The following is a 24,716-nucleotide window of genomic DNA, read 5'->3' on the forward strand; positions in this document are numbered from 1 at the left end:
GACCTTAGCTACTTCGGTTGGTAGCTTCAGGGGCATATACGAAGTACTTTGTATACGTCTCTGCTTCGTATACAACCATCACCATGTACATGGATGTCGTACAACGTTGCTATCCAATTTTTTCTTCTTCTAATTATATTGATAGTTTCAAGTACACACTACAAATATAGACAGATAGCATACCTCCTCTATAATATGTGTTTACATTTTTAATTAATGAGCGACTGATTTTTCATACTTGAGCTGTAAGCATATACACAATTTATTGAATAAGAATATTATTATATAGTTTCGATTTGGTTATAATCTCACTTCCGTATTACCTTGATATATCACAAACAAATTATAAATTGAACAATAAAAATTATAATAATATTATTATTGTTAGATGATCGATGAATCAAAATAAAATTATACTTGAAAGTTAAAAATAGATAGATAAACCTTTGGAATATAAGAAATAGCAAATTGTAATTATACTCCACCTTTTATTTAACTGAAATTAAAAGGAACTTCCTATCGAAATCGATACAATAAGTAAGGAAGTAAGAACAGCTGTTAGTCTAAAGTTTAATGTAGGTGTTTTATTGATAATATTCATTTCCAGATAGACCAATCTTTACTTTTAAAATGGCTGCCATAGACAGTATCTATTAGTTTATTAGATACTCACCCTTAATGTTTTTTAACCAAAACTGAATATAAAAAAAAGGGTTTCTGGAAAGAATACGAAAATTTTCTTATATGATCGTAAATAGTTCTGGCAAAGTTGAACAATTCTCAAGACGAAAAACGACGTCTTGATAAATGTCTAGTTTTTCCAGATTAACTTATCCTCATAATGTAGCTTTTATGCAAGTTCAAAGCGGAGTAAATATTTGAACAACCAAAAATTGAAAACTTTCTTTTGAAAACAGAAAATGCGACTGGTATGTCATGTGACCAACACATGGCGTATGTCTCCAAACAAATAATGAAACTTTATTTTATCACCTGATAAAGATGTGTTCGTACCTATTTTTAATCAATCATTGGGTAATTTTCATAGGTAAAGCATTTTATTAATGCAACATATTTTTGTTATCAACTTGGGGATTTATTACTTTTCCTGCCATGTGATAACTCAACTGATATGTTGTAAGCTGGGATTTACTGTTAATCAATTTTTAAAAACAATCTTTTGTTGGTTTTATAGGTAGGAAGAGTAGACCGCCTTGTATCGTTCGCATTTTTTAACCACCTGAAACCTAATTCAACCATTAGGGTTCGTGGTTTGTCACTTTTGTGGTTTTTAGATTGTATAGCGAACACCTGCTTCAAGGTTCTTTAAAAACAAAGTAATAGACAGAAAGGTAGCAAAACTAAAGTTATTCCTGTCAATCCAGGACGCATCAATAAGTTCGACTTCTTATACAGAATGCAAAAGGTCGTCTCTATAACTCGTAATACAAAAAAATGAACAGTAAAAGATTGAAAATCATTTACAAAATATTATTGATCTCAGACATTTAATTTGTACATCCACATTTAAAATTCTAAACCAAAATTTGTTCTTGATCTTGGTATTGTTTCAAGTGTATCATAATAAATTGTAGGACCATGGCCTTGTTCACTTACAATTATTGTATTAAAATTTTAAATTTATGATTTAATAATAATAATTACCTACATAACTTTTTTTTTTACCCACACCTTAATTAAACAAATTTTGGTTTAAAATAGCTTTTAAAAATTGTTTTTATGCACATAAAATTTTCCAGTTTTTTTCTATATTTTTTCTTATAATAATATTTTAATGAAATAACTTTTTTTTTTTAAACTTGTAAAATGCATGGTGGAATGTTAAAAAATATACAGAATGCCTCAAAGTTTCCGATTTTCACGTAGCATTAGTGGATGCCACTTTTCTCAAACTCTGGCAAGGAAACGACCTTTGCAGATTTTGGCATCCTGGAGGAAAATAGAAAACACATTCTGTGTGAAAGCGAAAGCTTCTCTCTCAAATGACTCCATCATTCGGCATAGACTGTTTTCTACTTAAATGAAATAAATTATTTATAAGCTTATTAAAGCTGTTAAATTTCTGGACCACTTTTGAAGCAAAAGCTGTACCATAGATCAAACTTAGAGTGACTATCTCGAGAAAAGATACACTTAGATCATAGGATCCGTTAGAGTGGGCTAGCCCATTCCCGGCACTACTCCATGAATCATTTAGAGCTGTTTAAGAACAGAAAGAGTGTTTTGCAGACAACGGTCTTCAGATCGTAGAGTTTTTACAAGAAAAACTGACTCAAATGAGTCCATCTCCTTATGGCAAGAGCTGGACAGTGATAGAGAAGATGAGACATCGTTTCTTCCTCCTCCCTACTGTGACAGGTCCTGCAATACTCGTGATAAACTAATAAACGCAACGATTTTTCTTATATAGGCCCTTTTAACCGAGATAAGATCGTTGGAACGCCTTCGATTGTACTCGGAACATATCTGTCTTGCAGTGCCATAAATGTATCTCTCTATCTAAGATTGGCATGACCGATCTTGAGATACGATCATTTAGAATCAACTTGCAGCCCGCAAGAGCACTCCTGGGTGACTATTGATGCTTGTTTCTAACAACCTTGGGTCATTTCTAGCAAGCTTGCCGACTTCACAATTCTCTGAAATTTTCCTTCTAAATGTTGTTAATACTTTCATCAAAATTACTTTTCATTTTCACATTTAGAAGCACTCTCACTCTGTACCTAGAAATTAAAACTGTTTGCGTAGTCGTTATAAATATTATGATTACAAATCACATCACATACCGAACGCACCTATTTTATGTATGATAAAAGTTGTTTAGCAACTTTAACTTTAATCATAAACCTTAATAATTATATAAATAATTAAATTTTCTTTTGATACATATTTTATGATGTTGATGTTCTCAACTCAACTGTTCTACACTGTTCACTCACCAACCACGACATTACCTCACCTTTGATGATGATAATACAAGCTACGCAAGAATTTTAGAAAGGATTTAAATTGTATACCTACTTTAAAAAAAAAATTATGTTTTTTTTTATGTCATAAATTATTTATTAAAAGCTTCTAACTACTGTTTTTTTTAATGGAAAATTTTTACATGGAAACAAATTGTCAATTAGGTCATTTTCCTTTATCATCATTCCTTTCCTCATGTTTTACTTTATCTGAACAAGCCGTGGATAGAGTCTAGTGCGACCCTTGAGTCCACACGATTAATTTCCAGCATAATAAAAACTTAAATAAAAACAAAATAAAAACTCGACCGACTCTAAACGCTTTGACCAAATGTTTTCGTCATATTATCATGAATACGCTTCGATCAACACCTCAACGAAGTCGATATTATTTTTTGTTCACGTGATATCGATCTAGAAACAGTTTAAGTAAAAACTCGCCTAGCTCGAAATGAGTCGATCGAATGTTATGAAATTCTTTTCAGATCATATTATCGTTAATACGCTTCGATCGGCCCCTCAACGAAATCGATATCAGATAGAAAATCAGAATATTCTCCCACCCTCAAAATCAGAAACTGTTCGTAGTTTGGGCTGCTGTTGTGCCTTTTCTACTCTGGTAGATAAAGAAAATGAGCATTATAAGTAATCAATGTCTTTTGCAGATTTTGTAAAGCTATTTCAACCGTTCTATTGCATTAGATTCTTGAAACAGATCCTAGGAAACAATGTTCCTGTGAATAGTTCTTTCGGAGATTACAAAATGCAACTCTTGAATGTATCTACCACATTTTTCGATAAAAGCGCTATGCAGGGCATTTACTCTAAGACATTCTAACATAAGGTCAAACTAGAAAATATATATTTTCAAAGAATTAAAATTTTTGTATAGAGTTGGCCATTTTAATATCGATTATGGCCAATAGCTCGTTTTGTATAACCAATCAAAAAATAACTTTAAAAAAAGTTCCAATACTACGACCGTCCCCCGACCCCATTATTACTTTTCAGTTTCGATAGACTGTATAGCAAGCAAATTGATCATTTTTAGACCTACGTTTCACGTTTGCATTGTCTATTTCTCTTAATGTTTGACGTTGATTTTATGAAAATTTACAGCATTAGAGATAACCGAACCTCTAACTACTCAATATTATTCACACATGATTAAAATAATTTTACATGTATTTTATCAAATTAATATATTTACGATGAATTAAAATGATAATTATTGTAATTTTTGATGCGATATACAAATATGTAAACATCATACAAGGCTTTATCAATATTATAAGGTCATATGCAAATAAATAGGGAAATAATCATATATTTATTGTTGGTGCATGATGGCACAATATGTCGCTGTGTCCTTTTTTAAAACAGCAGGACAATTATTGTTAAAAATTAAATATATTATATGAGACAAACCTTGTTATTGATAAGGTCAAAGACAGAAAGATTAAAAACAAAAAATTTTTATTTTTATTTGCGAAAAAATATTATGTTTTAATTATATGCAAAGGTTTATTACTTCTGGTTTATCAATAAATTATTTTTTTGATAAATTTTTTCATGGTCATGGGGGTCATTTGTCTACAAAAATATCCGTAGTATAATCAGAAACTGGAGAAGGTAATGCGATCAGATTCTGGCTTAAGATACTTCTGACATTAGTCGAGGCTTCACACTACCGATATTAAATTATCAAGAAATCTTTGCCATTCCTAGTCCGGGCACTGACATCGATGGCTAAAATACTCCTCCCCCCCTCCGTTCGCAAAAACAGAACATTTATAGGATACTCCGATAATTATCAATCGTGCTTATCTCGAAAAATAACGATTTAAGAATATTTTTTTGTTACGGAAATTGGATTTTGACACCGAAGAAAATTGATAAATAGCGTTAATATTTTAGAGCGAAACAGTCTATTATGAAATTACTTTTTTCGAAACGGCTTTAAAGTAAAGGTAAATAACTAACCCATACGCGTTTCATCAAGCACTTTGTATTGACGTAAATGAAAATTATCGTACACGAAAAAAAAAATTTACGTTGACTACAACGCTGGTATGGTATAGAGACAGATACTACAGTATCTATGTTAACATAAATAATATTATAGTATTGAATAGGCTTGTCTACCAGAAGTATTGTGGGTTTCGCCTGCCAGTATGGACCTGACGCCCATACTGTATTGACTCGTCCGCCATAACTATTGTCCGGATAAAAATCGGCTTATTTATCGCCCTAGAATCCAGTCTATTGTAGAAAATGAAAATAAATTTTTTTTTTTAAATAATCAATGCAATAGAAAATTTATATTTTTTTGAAATTTTTGACCTCAACGATAAATTATTGTTACTAACAAGTTTTATGCGCCAGTAAGTGTAACCTTATAAAAAAACATAAAATTTTTATAATAAAATTTATGGCAAATAAATTTATCAGTTTTATGAATAGCAAATTGTTTACATTAAAGTTTAACCTCCAGAATACAAATTCAAATCTTATATAAATGTAATAATAAAAAAAAGAGTCCAAAAATTATTTATTTCCTTGTTTGTTTCAAATAAATTTTCCGTTTAAGTATTTCCGATTCGAATATAATCCTGCTGGAATAAATTTTCATCAACTTATAATATCAATTTAGGTTATTTATATTGAATTAAATTATTTAAGGTAGATTTCGTGCTATAGTCTACGTAATATAAAATTTATCATCAAAACAAATTTAATGAAAACTAAAATATTTAAAAGAATTGTTTTAATTATATTTTGTATTTATGTAAAGAAAGTATACTTTCTTCATTTGAACCTGCCGCGCTCCGGACACAACGCGCCGCATTTAACTAATATCCGCTAGATGGAACAATAGAATGACAAATGAATTTGTCATGGTGAATTAATAAACAGATTGTAACAACATAAAAGTGATAATTAATATATAGATGTTTAAGAGTGTTAAAGGAGTGAACAGAGAAGTGATAATAATAAACTTTAATTGTCGTTTCTTTGTTTTACAGGTAATCGAAATCATTGTAAATAGTGTAAATAAAATACTAATTAAAACCTTTGTTTTACAGAGAAACCAATAGTTTATTTTATTGAACTTTTAACACCCTTATAAAACGACAATTAAAGTTTATTATTATCACTTCTCTGTTCACTCCTTTAACACTCTTAAAAATCAAATAATCAAAATCATTTATCATTTATCAATTATAAAAGAAGGATTTAGATTAAAATTAAGAAAATGTACCTTTGCATCAGAATCAATAAAATATCTTGGACACATCATAGAAGATAATACAGTACGGCCAATCAAAGATAACTTAATATCAATACAGAATTTTCCGACACCAAAAACACAAAAAAACATCAGACAATTTTTAGGCAAAATAAATTTCTATCACGAGTACATACCGAAAATTGCACTCAAATTGGACCCATTACATAGATTATTAAAGAAAGATGTAAAATTTAATTGGACGGAAGATTGTGAAAAATCATTTATAGAAATAAAGAAATCATTGTGTGCCCAACCAGTGCTCGAGATATTTGATAGAAACTTACCAATTAAAATATATACAGATGCTTCACTAGAAGGTATGGGTGCAATACTTAAACAAATACAGAAAAATGGAAAAGAAAAACCAGTTGCCTACTTCTCAAAAAAATTAAATGAGACACAAAAAAGAAAGAAAGCTATTTATCTAGAATGTCTAGCAATTAAAGAAGCAATAAGATATTGGGAACACTGGCTAATTGGAAGAAAATTTGAAATATACTCAGACCATAAACCTTTAGAAAACCTTAACATAAAAGTGAGAACAGACGAGGAACTGGGCGATTTAACATACTATTTATCTCAATTTGATTTTAACATAAAGTATATACCAGGAAAATTGAATACTGAAGCAGACTGCCTTAGCCGAAACCCGGTATTAGAACCATTAGATACCACTCAAGAAGTGTTACAGATAGTCAACATGGTAAAGATAGAAGAAATAAAGAAAGATCAGAATGAAAATAATGCTTTAAAAGACTTGAAAAGAAAAACCATAGACAAACACGGTATAATCTATGTGCAAAGAAGAAATAAAAAGAAAATAATACTATCAGAAAAACTAAGTATCAAATTAATAAAAGATATACATAATATAGATTGGTGTCACATCGGGATTAGACAAATGATAAACAGAATATACCCATATTACACATCACAAAAGCTGTTAGATAACATACAAAGAATTTGTAAAACATGTAACATTTGTAAAAGAAATAAGTCTAGAGGTCAAACAAAATATGGATTGATGTCACACTTAGGCCCAGCTACAAAACCATTTGAGATAGTATCGGTTGATACAATTGGCGGATTTGGTGGCCAAAGATCAACAAAACGATATCTCCATCTTCTGGTCGACCACTTTACAAGATATGCATGGATTTTAACATCAAAAACTCAATCTGCAAATGATTTTATAAAACTTGTGCAAAGCACTATGGAAGTAGGAAAGATAGAAATTATAATGACAGATCAATACCCAGGAATTAATTCAAAAGAGTTTAAAAACTATCTCAAGAACCAAGACATTAAGCTTATATTCACAGCCCTAAATGCACCGTTCTCAAACGGACTAAATGAAAGACTAAATCAAACAATAATTAACAAAATAAGATGCAGAATTAATGAAAATACAGAAAAGAAAGCTTGGACAACGATAGCAAAAGAGTGTATAGATAGATATAACGAAACAGAACATTCAACTACGAGCTTTACACCAAAATATTTATTAGATGGAACAGACACAAGTCCACTACCAGACGAACTCAAAGAAGATAAGACTGCAGAAGATTGGAAAACTGATAGAAAATTAGCCTTACAGAAAACTATAAAGTCACATGAATATAATAAAAGATTGTTTGATAAAAATAGAAAAGAACATGAATTTAATGAAGGAGACTTAGTATATGTTGAAAACGGAAATAAACTAAACAGGAAAAAATTGGATGAACTCAGAATTGGTCCATTTGAAATAATAGAAAAGGTATCAAACTCAATCTACAGAATAAAAACCGGGAGAAGAAACGAAGAAACATCATTGTTCCACATAACAAAATTACTACCAATAGAGCAATGAGCATTGAAAATCCTTCACGGAATTTTCACGGCGGGAGGGGGAGATGTAAAGAAAGTATACTTTCTTCATTTGAACCTGCCGCGCTCCGGACACAACGCGCCGCATTTAACTAATATCCGCTAGATGGAACAATAGAATGACAAATGAATTTGTCATGGTGAATTAATAAACAGATTGTAACAACATAAAAGTGATAATTAATATATAGATGTTTAAGAGTGTTAAAGGAGTGAACAGAGAAGTGATAATAATAAACTTTAATTGTCGTTTCTTTGTTTTACAGGTAATCGAAATCATTGTAAATAGTGTAAATAAAATACTAATTAAAACCTTTGTTTTACAGAGAAACCAATAGTTTATTTTATTGAACTTTTAACACCCTTATATTTATAATCTAATTAAATAATCATTAGTAGGCCATAGTTACTTGTAAATAAAGTGACTGACTGACAGATAAAATTAGTTGGTTCATAACATTATACATTGATGACTGAACACTAAAGAACATATATAGTCTAGAAGCTGAGCGTCATTTTGATAAGACTATTGTTTCATTACTACACTGAAAAATTACTACAAATGAAAATAATGACAACCTCATTCCGAAGTTGGTCGTTTCATATTGAAATAAAGTAAAAATTCTTTCAAACAATTGCCTAACGATTTCAACAAGTACACCTAAATATTTGTATTATCAATAAAGTTTGCTTTAAATATAGATTTAGGTTAGTACGAAAACATATCTATCATGTCTAGTCCATTTGTGATTGAGGCAATTTCACGAAGATTGTTGTTACCCGTAACTGAGAGTTTGAAATAAACAAGTATCGGTAGCGTTGTTGGCTAAGCTGTATGATTAAATCAAAAGTAATCCATATGCCGCTGGTTCAAATCCGACTTGAAGATATCTATTATTTTTTTAAATAAACCTATTGGCAGATATGAATTTTGTTATAATATTAATGTTATTCAAAACAACAAACAATATTTGAAATTGGTTAGACAGTATATTACTTTCATACACACAACCCGTGCGGTTGTGTCAACTTCATCGATCAACCTCATATGGTAGTATCACATTCAGTATATTGTATACATATACGCTATTCGGAAGTGGTTACGATTATTACATAAAAAAGTTACTTCAGCTCTTAGACTAACAAGTCATGTGCTTGCTTAAAGGCAATTGGAATATCTATTCTATATATCTTTACATCTATCTAATAAACTAAACACTACAATTAAATTAAATATTAAAATGATTGACTGCTTTTATTAAATTTAAGTGAAAATCAACTTAAATAGTTCATTTACTATTTAATTAAATCAAAACCAATCTTGATCAATAAAAGATTTGTTTTATTATTTGTTCAAGAAATATATTATAATTATTATAATTATCATAAATTAATTTCCTTTGTGGAACTGAAAAATTTATATACAGTAAGATTTGCTAACCACTTTTTCAAAGAAACCTTTGGGTATATAAACTTATTTGTAAAAGTTCATTTCAGAAAAATAAAATGCAGGTATGTGCAGGTCTGGATTTTCATTTAGGGCCCATGGCCCTAGGAGGGCAGCAAATTGATCGAAAGGTCAAAATATTTTACTACGTACATGTAAAGTTGATCTTACAGATGAAGAAAAATGTTGAAGATATAAAAAAAATTTTATACTTTTGAATTTCACTTTCTCATTTTCTCAACCAAACATTCTTAAGCATATATTGCATCGATAATAAACATTTGCGTGGAATTTTTCTCTCAGTTCAAATTGTTTATGTATTTTATTGTACTAGAAATTACAGAGGAGACTTAGTGCAGCATTTTTTACCATTACTCAAGAGCCTCATTTTTTACCATTACTCAAGATCGATCCTTTCTGTAAACCCGGTCCTGAGTATGTATCAAGTTAATGTTGGGTTACAGAGTTACAGAAAATTGTTGTTATTATCAGTCGTTAAGTTTATGTAGCTACACCGATTTGTTAACCAATCGTAATTGGTAACTAAAGAAAGATAATTTAACTACGAAAATAATGGTATAGGCTTTAATGCAAAAAAAGAAAAAATTGATTAAAATTAATTTAATTAAAAATAGACATTCAGAAACACTTTTCGATACAAAAACTATGATAGGAGTATCTAAAAATCAATAAAATTTCATAAAAAATTTCATCTCATCAAATATCTCATCTGGTTATCAGGTGCGTGAAGATCGACCTTATGTCGTCTATTAGATCAGAAAGATTGAAAAAAATTTTTAAAAGTATACCCAAAAAGATTACCTTGATTTCAAAGAAACAAAAGTAAATATGTAATAAAACTTGATAGAGATGGTCAAAGAATATTGATTTCCTGAATTTTATGATACAGATAAATCTTTATAAACACAATGTAAAAGCTTACTCAAGCACATGACAAGTAATAAAAAGCAGTTTTAAACAAAAGTGTAATACAATGTACAACCAAAAAAAAAAGCACAAGTTATTGAATTCCGTTTTCCACAAAAATAATAATGAATAAAAGAAGAATTTGTGGTATAAAATATGTCTCCAAAAAATAATATTAACAGAAAATCACAATAAAAGCTTTATAGTGATAATATTTCTTGAACCAATCAATATACATTATTCATGAGATGCTGGCTGGGATTATATAAAAAGAAGATAGTCGTTTAGAAAATTATAGTTTATTAACGAAACGAAAAAGAAAATATAACGAAAATAATATACAACACTAAAAAATCGTTTCGTACACACAAAAATTCACAATACATTTACCACATTTTTCATGTTCATAAAACAATGTTAGTAAGATTGGGTGGCCTTTTATTAACTTCCCAGAGGAAGTCAATGTAATGGGGCCGATTTGGAAAATCTCTAGTTTTACATATTTCCGCGGTTTCAAGGCCGCAATATCTGAATCAAATCTTTTCAATGGATTCTTTCGCCTCGATTATCTCGCGAACCAGTTATGACATTAACACGTGATTGGGCTTATTCGACGCGTAATCGCGTATTTAAGAACTGAAAGAGTTGAGTCAGCAGAATTAGTTGAGCCGTTTTTTAATGGTAATAAAAAAACTGGAAAAAACTGAATAGACAGAATCTGAAAAGTAGATAAAACACATTATTTATATCCATGGAGATAATGATCATTCCAGCATAAGCTGCAGTACATGTTCGAAAAATTATCTATGAAGGCTAAGAAGACCTTGTTTTTAATGTTTTTCCCCTCTGGGAAGTTAGTCGTGTGAACAACAGGAGTCGCACTAACACGATTTCAGTACCACACCGACTATGTACTGCCAATTTATATGCAAGATTTTGTTCTATGAAGTTTCGATAGCTGAAGAAGGTTTTCGAGAATTTATTTTTAGGCGGATGAATTTCGGATTTAGGCGGATGAGTACAAATAATTGTATATGAGTGACTCATGTAAAATTTATTTTCTACTTTTTAGTACAACAACATTTTTCTATTTGTCGATTCGATTTTTCGCATCCTATGAACAAGGGACACTCTGTCATACTGGAATAATATTATTAATCTAACGGAAATAAAAAAGAAACCCGGCCAAAGATAAGTGAGTTGTCTATTAGTTTGTCTATCTGTCTGTTTGTGAGACCATAGAGTCGTTTATATCATCACTAAATGCGCTATCTATAACATTATATTTTTTATACAAGAGGTTACTTTATTTATTTATATAAATTTTTTTTTTTCGAAAATGATTATCACAATCATTCATCCACTCCTAACCTCTTTTCACTTCGCCTCGTCCTATTCCATCATAATGTCGTCATCACTTGTTATCACTTCAAAAAATTTTTTTTCAATTAGAATCAATTATAAAAACATGCATGTTACATAAAAATTAATAACTATTTTTTAATAAGAAATTAGAATGATTAATATTTCTAGGATACTGTTACATAACAATACTGTAGTGCATATACATCGGAAACCGTTTTTGGCTACGGACTAAAAGAAGCCAAAGGTTGCTTTTTTAAGATAGTTGTATAATTCTTCAATCAACCAGAATAATTCCTTTCTTTTCACACTGTTTTCGATGTATTTCAAAAGGCTAATTACTCATTACATGTGGCAATCTTTTGCTTCAAAGTTGCCATCTGTTTCTTCGTTAAATCCTAAAAATTGTCTTCTTTTTGTTTCAGGAAATATAAGTGCAGTATTTACCTATAAATGGAAAGGTGAAGAAATTGCACGCTTAATTGATTCTGGATCACGTGTTCGTCTAAATATCACTGTTGGTCCACCACAAACCTTGAAGCCATTTCCTACAATAAACAGGTAAGAATACGAGAAAATCAATTTTTTTTTTTGTTATCATAGCAAAATAATCTAAATTCGTAAAGATCTACATAATTAGTATTTTTATTAAATTTGACTAAAGCATTTTATTATTGCAAGTAAGATCTCGCCTTTTAACCAAACCTAGTTAGGTTGAGTCATATTGTACTCTGTTATAGGGCCCATATTATTTTGGGAACTATTTCATGCCATGTACTATGCCAGCCTATTACAACTATTAAATTAAATTAATTTTTGTTATGACGTCTGGAATCGAACCCGCTATCCAAGGTATATCGCGTACCAAATTGGTTACTTCTTTGGTAGCTCAGTTGGTTAAGCCGTAATACATTCCGTTCGCTGTATACCCAGGGTAGTGGGTTCGATTCCCGCCGTTGCAACAAAAATTAATTTAATTAATAGTTGTGATGGGTTGGTGTAGTGCATAATATATGCATGAAGGAGGTGCACTCAGCCTATGGAATTGAGGAGATAATAAATGAAATTATCAGCGGAAAAGGTGGTAAAACACATGTATAGTATCACAATGGGCTCTATTGCCTAAGTGTGTCCTTTGTGGGCAGCCAATATAACCCATAATCTAAACTAACCTAATCCACTGAGTCATTAAGGTTGGTTTGAAACTGAGATTAGTATAAAATTTTTATCTTGAATAATTTAAGAGTTGATTATGTTACAAAAAAAACATTTGTCCCTAAAGAATTTTATTATAAAAACTGATTTGCCATTTATTTCCACTATCTTTTTAAAAGCTAAACTTTTGTTGTTTTTTTTAAATATTTTTTTTCTGTTAAATAAGTTTTTCTAAATGGCATGTACACATACATATACAATGCAAGAAAAAGACGACGAACATCGCTTATCTAAATTAATTTTTTTCCCGTCGTTATCATTCTTTTAAGCGTACATAAATGTTTATGTGTATGTTGTTTTTGTTGTTGTTGCTGCTTCTTACTGCTCTGGTCTGGTCTGGGACTTTTTCTTCGACATTTTTATGTACTTGAGAAGTTGTTTAACAAACTAATTATAAGAAGAATACAATATAATAATTCTTATAGAAATGAAATTGAAAAAATTTTTTTAATTAATGTTTTTTTTTCTTACTTTTGAAGAGAAAAAGATATCACAAAAAATTACTTTTATCGTTAGGTTATTTTTTTGTGAAATGTCGAGATAAAATTCCAGTTCAATGCCCTCATTTACGATTAAACCATTTTCGCAAAATTAAGTTCGTTTTTTCAAATATTTTAATGGATTAGTTCGTGTTTAGCAGTTACAATGCGTTTGGGTAAAGTTTGCATAGCATCAGATTTAAGCAAACCAGATGGTACAAAAATCTTTTACTAATTTATGCTAAATTCACTTTCATTCATAGAGATAATTCCATAAAGTTGCACAGTCACCGCCCAAATGGTTGGTCACAGTCGAGAGTTCTTGTGCTCTCTCCTATAAATCTCTCTTTAATTTCTTGAGAGAAAAATAACAAAAATAAATAAATATAGTTTAAACACCGCATTTCGAGCGAAATGGTTTCTCACTCTGTCGTAACAATCCACCATTTTTTTTCCAATCCGATGTGCAGAGTATGGTTTTGCGAATATATGATTAAAGCCATTTTATCTTGAAATGCGGTGAAGTCCAAAATTGTATTAGTAACAGATTCGTGAAAACTGCTATGAGTTTTTGTTCCATTACAATGAGACATGATAGAGGAATTTTTCCAGTGCTCCACGACATCGCCACTATAATTTTCCACGAGCTTTTAACCGCATGGCCGAAATGTTATACTATATATTGCATAAAATACACTGGCTCTAAACCCAAAAGTTTGGCAACGTTGTATCGAGCCATTACACTATGCATTTTCATATCCATGACTCATTCAGAATATCCATGGCTACTGACTGAATTATTGTGAAATCATGAGAAAATAACATATTTAAGAATTATAAATATACACAAATTTTGCTCTTACCAGCGTTTCCAGATATTGTTAGTTAATCTATAGAGAAAATCGGTCAGCTTGGTAGGAAATAACTTTGTTTCTGGCAGGAACATAACCAGGTAGACGCTTCGAAACTATACAAAATTAATTCAGCTATTGATCCACAAATTATTAATCAAACTAAACCAATTTTATTCGAACTATTGTGCATATGGTCTATATTAGTCTTCGAATTTACTCTTACAAGGATCTATAAAAAGTCATAAGCTATTAATTACTTGAAAGTGTTAAAATGCATGCTAAATTCAATCTTCAAAGATTTAAATTTTCTATAAATTATCCTTTAGAAATTATTTTGAAACACCGTATAGACAGAAAACATGGGGTATAAAAACTTTTTGATGTATAAAATTTAAAATAAAAAAAATTAATCTGTTGTATTCATTTTACAAGGAAGCAAAAATAAAAATTTAAAAAGGAAAAGCAAAGAAAAACTATAATATTGGCGCTTCCGTAAAAAAAAAAAAAAAACGATACTATAATAGTTTCTCTATAAATGTATGTGTTCTACTATCCTATATATAAATATATAAATTTTCTTTACATTTTTCACTTTTCATCATTTTTCGGTTCAGCAATTTTATTAATAATAATCAAACGGGCGTGTATATTTTTAGATGTTTCTATACAAACTTACTACTCTCGTTGTTCGTTGTTCTTTTTTTTTTTTTGAAAATTCATTCGTTTTATTTTTACTGACTTGCACATTTTCCAATTTGTTTCTTTCTCAAAAAACGTGCATAACATAGAATTTTCTTTGATTATATCTTACTGGCATTTTTTTTTATATTATCGTAATTGAAGATAACTTTATCTATGGTCCGTTGGTATATATAAAAACGAAATATTTTCTTGAATTTTAGCCAGATTTTATTGCATTATTACTTAATTTTCCTCAATATTATTTTTTTGCTTGGGAGATGCTTTAAAGTATTGAAGCCGAAAGTTTTTGTTTCTTTCTTAATTATTAATATCTTTTCTTGTCTCTTATCTTGTTATCTTATCTTATATATTTAAACGAGCAATTCTTCGAAAAGTCGGTCTAGCTAGGTTTCATTTTTAAAAAACGTCGTTTTATCCATGTTTTCAGGAAAAACTTAAGCATACACTGCAAAATATGACTCTTCCTGACATCTATTGGTGTATATCGTAGTTAACGAAATAAAGTACATTACCGGGATATTCAAATTGACATTTGGATGGAGACATTTTAAACGGTTCTTATATTAGTTATAAAATTTGTGTATTTTTAACTCAAAAAATACCGAGTCATCCATCCATCTCGGCCATCCATGTACTTTACATAAAAAATGATAAACATGTCGACTGAAGAGTCGGCAAAGGAAATACCGAAATGTAGTTTTGGAAGTACAAAAAAATCGACAGAATGAATTGCAATTCCCTGAAAACAAAAAGTGATTCATTAAAAAAAATATTTTTTGATACCTATTTTGAGGCTTTGCCAATATCGAACCTATAATAAAAAATTTGCATAAAAAACAATCAAAATTAAAATTTCAAAATCATGCTCTACTAAATAATATTGAGTAACATAATTTTTTTGTATTAAGACAAGTGTGTGTATACTATTTTTAGATACAAATAGGGTCAAGGACCCCAACCACAAAATAAAAAAAAGAAACATTCAGTTTGTGTTTTGTGTATTTCATGTTAGTGTGAATGATATATTTTATATCAATGACTTCACTTCACTCACACAGCGAACACAGCGCAGTTAGGCAGCAAAAAAACTTTTTTTTCTTTACTAATGTGGCCTAAGTACTTTCTTACCGCACTTTTATTACTTTTCGCACTAAAATTACCCTTGGATTACTAAAGTGATTGTATGAACACCTAAACCAAAATATTTTATTCGTAGCATAAATATTTTTAAACGTTACAAACTTGAGACTAAACTTAGTATATCTTGATATATTTCATATATGCATATCCATTAGGGCGTAAATTAGGCCCAAACTTTGATGTCCATTTTCTCCAAAACTATGAAAGATAGGTACTTGAAAATTTGTAGGTAGCTTCAACTAATAGTCTTGGGAAAGATTCTCAAAAAAGGAAAAAAAATTCTAGAGAAAACTTTCGAAAAGCAAAACAAATGTAGGCCGCCATAATTCAGTGTTGGTTTTTAAACTCTTCTAATTTGTTAAAAATCATGCAAGCACTGACATTCATGGTATTTCAATAATTAACTTAGTCAATTGTTTTCTTTTTCACTTGTTTTAGTGTGTTGTGTGTACAACTCGTGCGGATTGTGACTCAGACTCGTGTACAAAACATAATATTGACACTTGTTGTACAATATACTATTTTTTCGGTTATAAATAACACAAAAATAATTTTTTTTGTCTTAATATTAAATGAAAACTAACTTTTTTGTTTGTTTGTTTGTTTCAGAACATCGGTACTATTTGTATCTATATCGTTTATTGTACTAATGATAATATCATTGACCTGGCTTGTGTTTTATTACGTTCAACGATTCCGTTATATTCATGCTAAGGATAAATTATCGGTAAGTATTTATTTCAAATTAATTTTGGAAATATTTATAATTTGTTACACAGTTTCTATTTGATATCGAAAATTAAAAAATTTACTTTCTTGATTTCTTAAAATTAACAGGCATATCTCGAAAATCATGCAACAGTGTACAAAAAGTACTAGTTAAAAGAAAATACTCTTAAAATGGTAGAAAGTTATATTGTCTTGTTTCAAGGAAATGTTTGCTTTAAGGTAGTACCTACACGAAAGTGATATTTCAAGAATTTCTCAAAACTCAGAATATAAAATATTTAATTCATAATACACATGCTGTTAAAATTAGAAGATGATTTACCATGTCATACATGAGATATTAGCAATTAAAAGTGACGCAATTTGTACGTGTACATGGGAGAAGCGTATAAAAATACACAAATTTACAAATATTATATTTATTTATCAATGAATGACGTTCACCATCTCTATGAAAAACTAATATAATGTAGAATACTATATTTAGAAAATATATAAAAAAAAATAAAAATTATTTACCATATAGTTTCGATAAAAAACTTAAATAAATAACTCGATTTAGCGATGATTTTTTGTGGAAAGGATATAAAGACTAATGGTAAAGGTATATATCATAGTGTGTGTGTTTATACGTATAGGAGATACAGTAGTAAGGAACTACAGTCTTGTGAAAATAATATATGGTATAGTCATAGCACAGTTAATGTGCTGAATGATAGTATTAGTCCAAAACTTTTTGACTGGACTGTCGCGGAGGAACTACCTTAATTAAGCCTTGACTCAAGAAATAATTACTTAGTATTAGAACATCCAAAACCAAGTAAATACGTCTACTTTAATCTAGTATTTTTTTCTTAGTCTGTTATAGTCATCTTCTTGGATATTTTTCTTACGAGTCGCGTAGTTTTAATAATTTTAGCTCAATGAATATGTTTACTAATTTTGCGAACGTGTCTTTTTACAGATATTATATTATTTTCTCAATATTATGAAACCGATAAACAAATTGTTTTAAAATCATGTTAAATAATATACATTCTTTTAACATAATAGTTGAGGTATGGTTAGTGCTCACATTATTATCACTACAAGCATTACTTACTTGATCCCTCCCAGTTTGACTTTTTAGAAATATAAAACCGATAACCCAATCACTTGAAGGTCATTCAAATCACTAAATACAATTTTTAAACATAAATGAATTTTATTTTTAATAAAATCATTTTAAAAATAACTATTACCTACTTGTTTTACAAGCTTTTTTACGCAGCTCCTACCCGACGAAATTTTTTAACCTGCAATGTATGTATATTCAACAATCCATTCTTATATGGTAAGCCTAATTTTCTCATCGCTTCCACCATATTTGTTAAACGGTCATGCATAATGAGTGACTCCTCCAAAATTATTTTCTACTTATTAGAACATTAAAAGCTTGACCTTTTTTTCTTACTTAGTTAATTAAATAGAAAAATTTCAAGAATTTGTGATACGAGTTTTTCGTCTCTCATATGAATTAAACAAAAATTTCCATTACAATTGAAAATTTGATTTTGAATAGAGAAGTAATTTAAATACTTAGGTTTTTCTTTTTGTATTACTTTAATTATCATTTGTTCAACAGTGGCGAATTTCATTAATATAAAATGTTTTGTCTCCCATTTGGATAAAATCAATTTTCTAAAGTAATTTTTGGCCGAAAAATTTAAATATCGGGTAGATTTGGCAAATGGACTTGTAGTTTCTGAAATATAGCCTTAAATCGTGTATACAAGGGATGTTATCATAAAAATGGGGTAATAAATACCCAAAAAAATATGAAAATGTAAACGATTGAATTAATATTTTTCGAAATATCTCGAAATTTGTTTCGAATTAAATGCTTTTCGTTCAGAATTTTGGGTGATAATTCAAAAACTATATATTGAATTATTAAATAAATCAGATTTTTGTTCCTATCTCAAAATTACCTATAAAAGTCATTTATTAGTAGTTAAGTAATTCGCTTCTATGATTGCGTATTTGATTTTATAAAAGTTTTAATAAAATAACATTAGAAAATTCGCCACTGTTTTTCAAAACATTATTATCCAACATAAAACAAATCCTCAATCATGAATAGCTTAAGTCATACAGAACAGATACAATGAAAAGTTTTATGAAAACAATGGGATATTTTTTATTTTCATAATAAAAAAAAAAAGAATATAACAAACCTTTATGAAAATTCCTTATCATATAATTTTTAATATTTTTATTATTGTATTATTGGCATTAAACATAACACAATACAAGTCTAGATACTTGAAAAAATTATATTTTATTTTCTTAGGCATTCATTTTATCCGAATAGTGATCCAACCGACAGCATCAGAACAGTTATTTTTATGAGGAGATTTATTTCAATGAAAAATTTACAAGATATGTTATTTGTATTGTATTTATTAATCTCATGTTTTGAAATCTTTGAAGTGTAATAATAGAAACGTTGTTAAAATAAGGTCGAAAGGACACACTAAAAACACTTTATCCAATTATCTTTCAAACAAAAAAAAAACCGAACACGTAGGCATAGTGGTCAAACTTATAACATCCCACTTTTTGTGTCGGGGGTTAAAAATAATTTTTGGGGGTTAAAAATAAAAATAAATAATGTTCTTATAAAAAGTAAATAGTCAACCATCTCAATACTTAATTCAAGGAAAATAAATATATATTACTGGGTTAAAATTTTCTTGAACCAAGAAAATATTCACTTTCTACCATGCTATAGAAGCATGTTTTCTTGTGAATACAGTAGAAACTCGATAAAGAAAAAATTGCGATTCTCTTCCGCTGAACGTCATACATGGTATTTTGAAATAATTATTTAGCGTCTGTAACTCGAAGAAAATACTGTTTCTCTACGAAGTATTTATAGTGCATATTTGCACTTGGTACCTGGAATTTCAATTAACCTCGACTCCGTAAGTTGAAGTTAGTAAAATATTTTTGTATACAATAAAGTATTCTCGTCGAAAACTCGTTAACTCGAAATTTTCACTATTTCTCTTGAAATTCTAACTATCGAGATTATACTGTAGTATTTTTTAGAGTTCTGTTATTTTTGACAACAAAACAACTGTTTATTAAGATCGATGTAAAATGTCTCCAATTTTCAGTTTTTGTATTATGATTAAACTAGCTCGACCCGTTGCTGAAAACAGACTAGGGAAATAATATATAATTGATAAATATCTAGAGTAATTTATTTTCTTTTTATTTATAGGCAATTTTATTGCAAATATGATATACAAATTACATACTGAACAAAATTAAATTTCATATTTGTTCTAAGCGGTATATTTTTAGACCGCGTATCTTAAGCGCGATAAGCTTTAAAATGAGCGGTAAATCATGGAAATTGATAAAGTAATAAGGAAGATCTCGCGACAGAGTTGTGGCAGAAAAACATGCTAGAGTGCATTGAAGGACCACACCCCCATTCGTTTTGTTAACGTATACTTCGTACTTTCTAATAGCGGCCTATAAAATTGGCTAGTAAAAAGAATTACTGTTGAATTAATCGCATAAAATTGATAAACAAACTAAAAAAATTTGCATAGGTAATAAATTATTTTGTAGAACTTGTTGGCACAAGATCATATTGTGAATTGACCCTTAAATTTGTTTCATTGTTTAAAAAAAACACAAACAAGTTCGTCTCCCACCCACTTCAGTGAATAAAAATAAATTTTATAAAAAGCACCATTATAGTGGGACTAGGACCAGGCGTAGTATTTGACAGTCATTTCAAAATAACTTCGAAAAGTTTTATATCCGGGACTTTAGATTAATTGGAAATTGTTTAATTTCGACAAGCTTAAAATTGATGAAAATTCGCTGAGAACGATTTTTAAATAAGAAAATGGTGAATTTTCCCGACGATCAACAAAGCTAGGTGTCCGCCGGTTGACATCTTGAAAATTGCATTTTGTAAACAAAGAACATCAAATATCAAGTTTTTTTCGAATGTCGAACATCATGTTTTTTCTTCGTAATTCACTGAATCAAGGAGTGGCTACGGGTGAATTAAGGCGTGGCTATGACTACTGAGACTTGGCGCAGAGCATGGGACAAGCTAAGCTATGCATAGTCGCACTTTAGATATTTGTTGTACCTACTCGATTAAAACTCACTAGAACACAGTTGAGACGGGTGACGGGATGTGAAGACTCTCTAGATTAAACTGCCACCTTCATAATGGGAGGATATCCAATGATCCCACTTGTAGGGCCTGTATGGAGGACAATGAATTCTCCATCCGTATTATTTGCATCTGCAGTGTGTCAGGTGTAGAGTGTTAGGGTCCGAAATCTAGGATCCATCAATCTTAAGAGCAATCTTGGCAGAGAAGCTCTGAGCTTTCTGTGCAACGTCTAGCTCGACTGAATCATATATCTTCATTCGCTTAATTTAGCGCCTCTTACCCGTGACGGATTGTTCTGAGGAAGTTCTGAAATTCCGTTCAAATTCTGCGATTGACCCTAGATCTGTGAGAAGTATTGTAATTAATTAAGCAAGTGTTCACAGTTTATATATTATTTTAATCTTATTAGCAGTTTAATAATAGTTATCGATACACGATAACAAGATAATGGTATTAAAAGATATATCTTCTTTTTTTTAATTTGTTTTATTTTATTACAAACAGTGTTGCATGATCATTTCGAACAAAAAACTGTTGATGTAGTACCTTTAAAGAAAGGTAGATTCGGTAAAATTACGGTGTACCTGTAATTTCTACATAATTTCGAATTTTTCGAATACGCATAATTAATGCCATAAAATTTAAAACAATATTTAAGATTAAATTCACAATATCCGCCAAGGTGTTAAAGGCTTAGCATCATTACAGTAAAACCAATATGATGAGAGAAATAATAAAAAAACAGCTTTTAAAAAACACGAGAGATCTGGCTCATTTTAACGGAAGATCTGGCAATACTGGCTACAAAATAAAATTTATAAATATATCTATTTATTTTTATTTTGTGAAACATGTGAAAACTATATTAAAATTTATTATCTTGACAATTTAATAAAAAAATTGTATATCTGTATGAACTAGCAGTATGTACTCGGAAGCTTTTAAAGGCTTCTTTTGTGCTTTAACAGACTACAAGATGTACCAAAATGTTATTGTAAAAAAACATTTGATATAAGTTTTTAAAGTTGTTTTACACTAAGCAAGAACTGTAACACATTAAAATTAAGCACAAATACAAAGAGAGGCAATCGGAAAAATTAAGAAAGAAAACTATACGAGTCATGTCTCGCAGAAATTTCTTCAATCGATACCTAAAAAATTTGTCTTTTAATCAAAATATCAACGAAAGTTGCGTATAACTAAATTACTCGGAATAACAAGGACTCAAAAAACATAAAAATCCAACCCATTTTATCGATGAAATAAATACTTTTCGATACATACCCAGAATTGAGCCGAATTAAAAATTTCTTGAACAGGACAAATGAATTCAAGTTTTGTATTTTTTAGGTCAAAATTAGTCTTTATACCAAGTTTTATCGAATTCCAAAACAATTCTTTTGTCATTTTTCAATTTTCACCCTTCAAGAAAATTGCAAAAAATCAGGAAAATTGTTTAGAATAAATCCAGAATATGCATTGGATTTTTTTGATCGATTGGACGTGTAGTTTCTGGAATATTGACTAAAATCGTATACTCAGAAACTTGTCGTTGAAGAAAATTGTTGCCAGGTTTTTTAAAACATTCTGTAAATATATTATTATAATGTAAGTAGTCAAATCGTTATGCAAAATAATTGGTTTATACATTTCAAAGGTTTCTTCGATGCATAAACAATTCATTTTCCTTGTCCTTCCCTCAATATTGCAACTACAATAGACAGTCTATTACGTCACACAAATAATTGTCTGAAGTTGAATGTTATTATAATACAATTATATGCGGAAAACAATTATCTCAAATCAACAAGAATCTAATATTAAAAAAGTTGGATTCAAAGGTAGTCGCAAATATTCGTACAAAGAGTTAAGTAATATGTTTAGAAGTATTTGAAGCCAAGTGTTAGTTTTTACAATGTAAGCATGTGAAATACTTTCTCAAAAAAAAAGAAACAATGTCGTCTTTTTTTAAATCTATAAATTCATGGTGGAATTTGGCCGGTGCAAGACGCCGAACATCGGATATAGCTCAAGCGCTTACTAAACAACAGGTAATGTCTAAGTTTTAACCTACGAGATTACCGTTCTCTTTTAGAAAATAATCTGACTTGTAGATTTGAAAAATCCTTTATAGTTCGCATAGCTGTGTGACTAAGTCGGTCAGTATTTTAGCTAGCAACAGCTTTTATTTTTAGAATTAAATAAATATTTTTAAACCGGTTCTCATTATTATGCATTTTTTACACTGGTTTTTATTAATAATAATAGATAAGTTATAAAAACGTATAAAACTTCGGTATAACAGTTCGAAAGTAAGCTAATATTATTACAATTAAAAAATACTTAAAATGTGCAATTGCGTAAAGATTTATTTGAAATACAATATATGCCCTTATTTAAACACTATTTTCTGCAGGAAAGAACGAAAGAATCCGCGCACGCATCTAGATTTAAAAGTTGTTAATTTGACATCTTAATACCCACAGGCTATTGATGTTGCCTCAAAACATCGTCAAGCCAAGTGATATCCTGAAACGTACATGTTTTCCTGGAGGATCACACGTTTTGTTCCTAATTATTGTAAGCAAGCCGTGGTCTGTGTTCCATTCAGGCTTGACGCGAGTTTTTTGTGCGTGAAGTAGAAAGTGTGTCGATCAGTCTCTCCAAGCCTGAAAACCCATAAAGCTGAAAGTCTGAAAACCTTCCTGAGCACGTTATTTCGTTTCGTTTTGGAGTTATCGTGTTTCCTGTAGACAAACGGACGAAGAGACGGGCGGACATTTAGAAATGAACTAATTAGGTGATTTTATGAACATCTTTTTATTTATTTAAAAGTAAAAGCTGCGCTGTCGTTTATGAATATGTCTTTTTTGAATTTCGTAAGTTTTCTTCTTTTTGGTAGTGTATTGCAAGCGTTCATTAGAGTCTATGCTGCATTTGGAATTAAATCTTTTCAAAAAGTTTGTTGTTACTCCGACGAGATATTCCTCAGGCTATTAAGAAAAACGTCTTCAGCAGATTATTGTTATACAACTTTTACTTGTAAAAAAATCAGGTTTAAATAAACTATGCAATATTTTTCAACAAGTGATAGAATTTATATACTAATTACGATGTTTTTTTTTTTCAACTGTAATTTGAACGGTAAAATTATTACCTAGAGAGATCATAATGATAAATAAACTTAACCGTGAACAGAGTAGTTCATTAGTTATTCATGAAATACCTAGATGTGTTTGCTTAAGCCAAACTAACAATGGTACGAGAACTGGCAACGTTTACGAGAGCTTATTGGCTTTAACTTCGGATATTTCTTTCGTTATTGAGATAACAGGTACAGCTGAAGTACTTCGTGCATCTGCGACCTACTTTTATCTGACTAGAATAACAGTGCAGTGTTAACGTATTTATATCGAAGTAATAACGCGATATTTTGGAAAGAGAGAAAATATTGTTTTCTAAATATTAATTGTGACCACAAACCCAATCTGATATTTTTGGGTGAAATGACCCACCAGGAATCA

At 29.7% G+C, this 24,716-nt stretch overlaps 2 protein-coding genes across 4 annotated transcripts in view; both read left to right on the plus strand.

Moving 5' to 3' along the window:
• Positions 1–24,716, plus strand: part of LOC123299310 (protein goliath-like) — a 69,855-nt gene that overhangs the window by 8,644 nt on the left and 36,495 nt on the right. For all 3 annotated transcript variants that reach the window (XM_044881671.1, XM_044881672.1, XR_006535311.1), the window contains exons 2-3: positions 12,310–12,445; positions 16,884–17,001. In XM_044881671.1, coding sequence (XP_044737606.1) covers positions 12,310–12,445; positions 16,884–17,001 — 254 coding nt within the window. The remainder of the gene's footprint in view (positions 1–12,309; positions 12,446–16,883; positions 17,002–24,716) is intronic.
• On the plus strand, positions 7,176–8,516 carry LOC123299331. The gene is made up of 2 exons (XM_044881698.1): positions 7,176–8,414; positions 8,475–8,516. The coding sequence occupies exon 1, from the start codon at positions 7,181–7,183 to the stop codon at positions 8,129–8,131; it is 951 nt and encodes a 316-aa protein (XP_044737633.1). The 5' UTR covers positions 7,176–7,180; the 3' UTR covers positions 8,132–8,414; positions 8,475–8,516.

Source organism: Chrysoperla carnea, chromosome 4 (genome assembly GCF_905475395.1).
Source record: "Chrysoperla carnea chromosome 4, inChrCarn1.1, whole genome shotgun sequence".
In the NCBI taxonomy this organism is placed as follows: Eukaryota; Metazoa; Arthropoda; class Insecta; order Neuroptera; family Chrysopidae; genus Chrysoperla; species Chrysoperla carnea.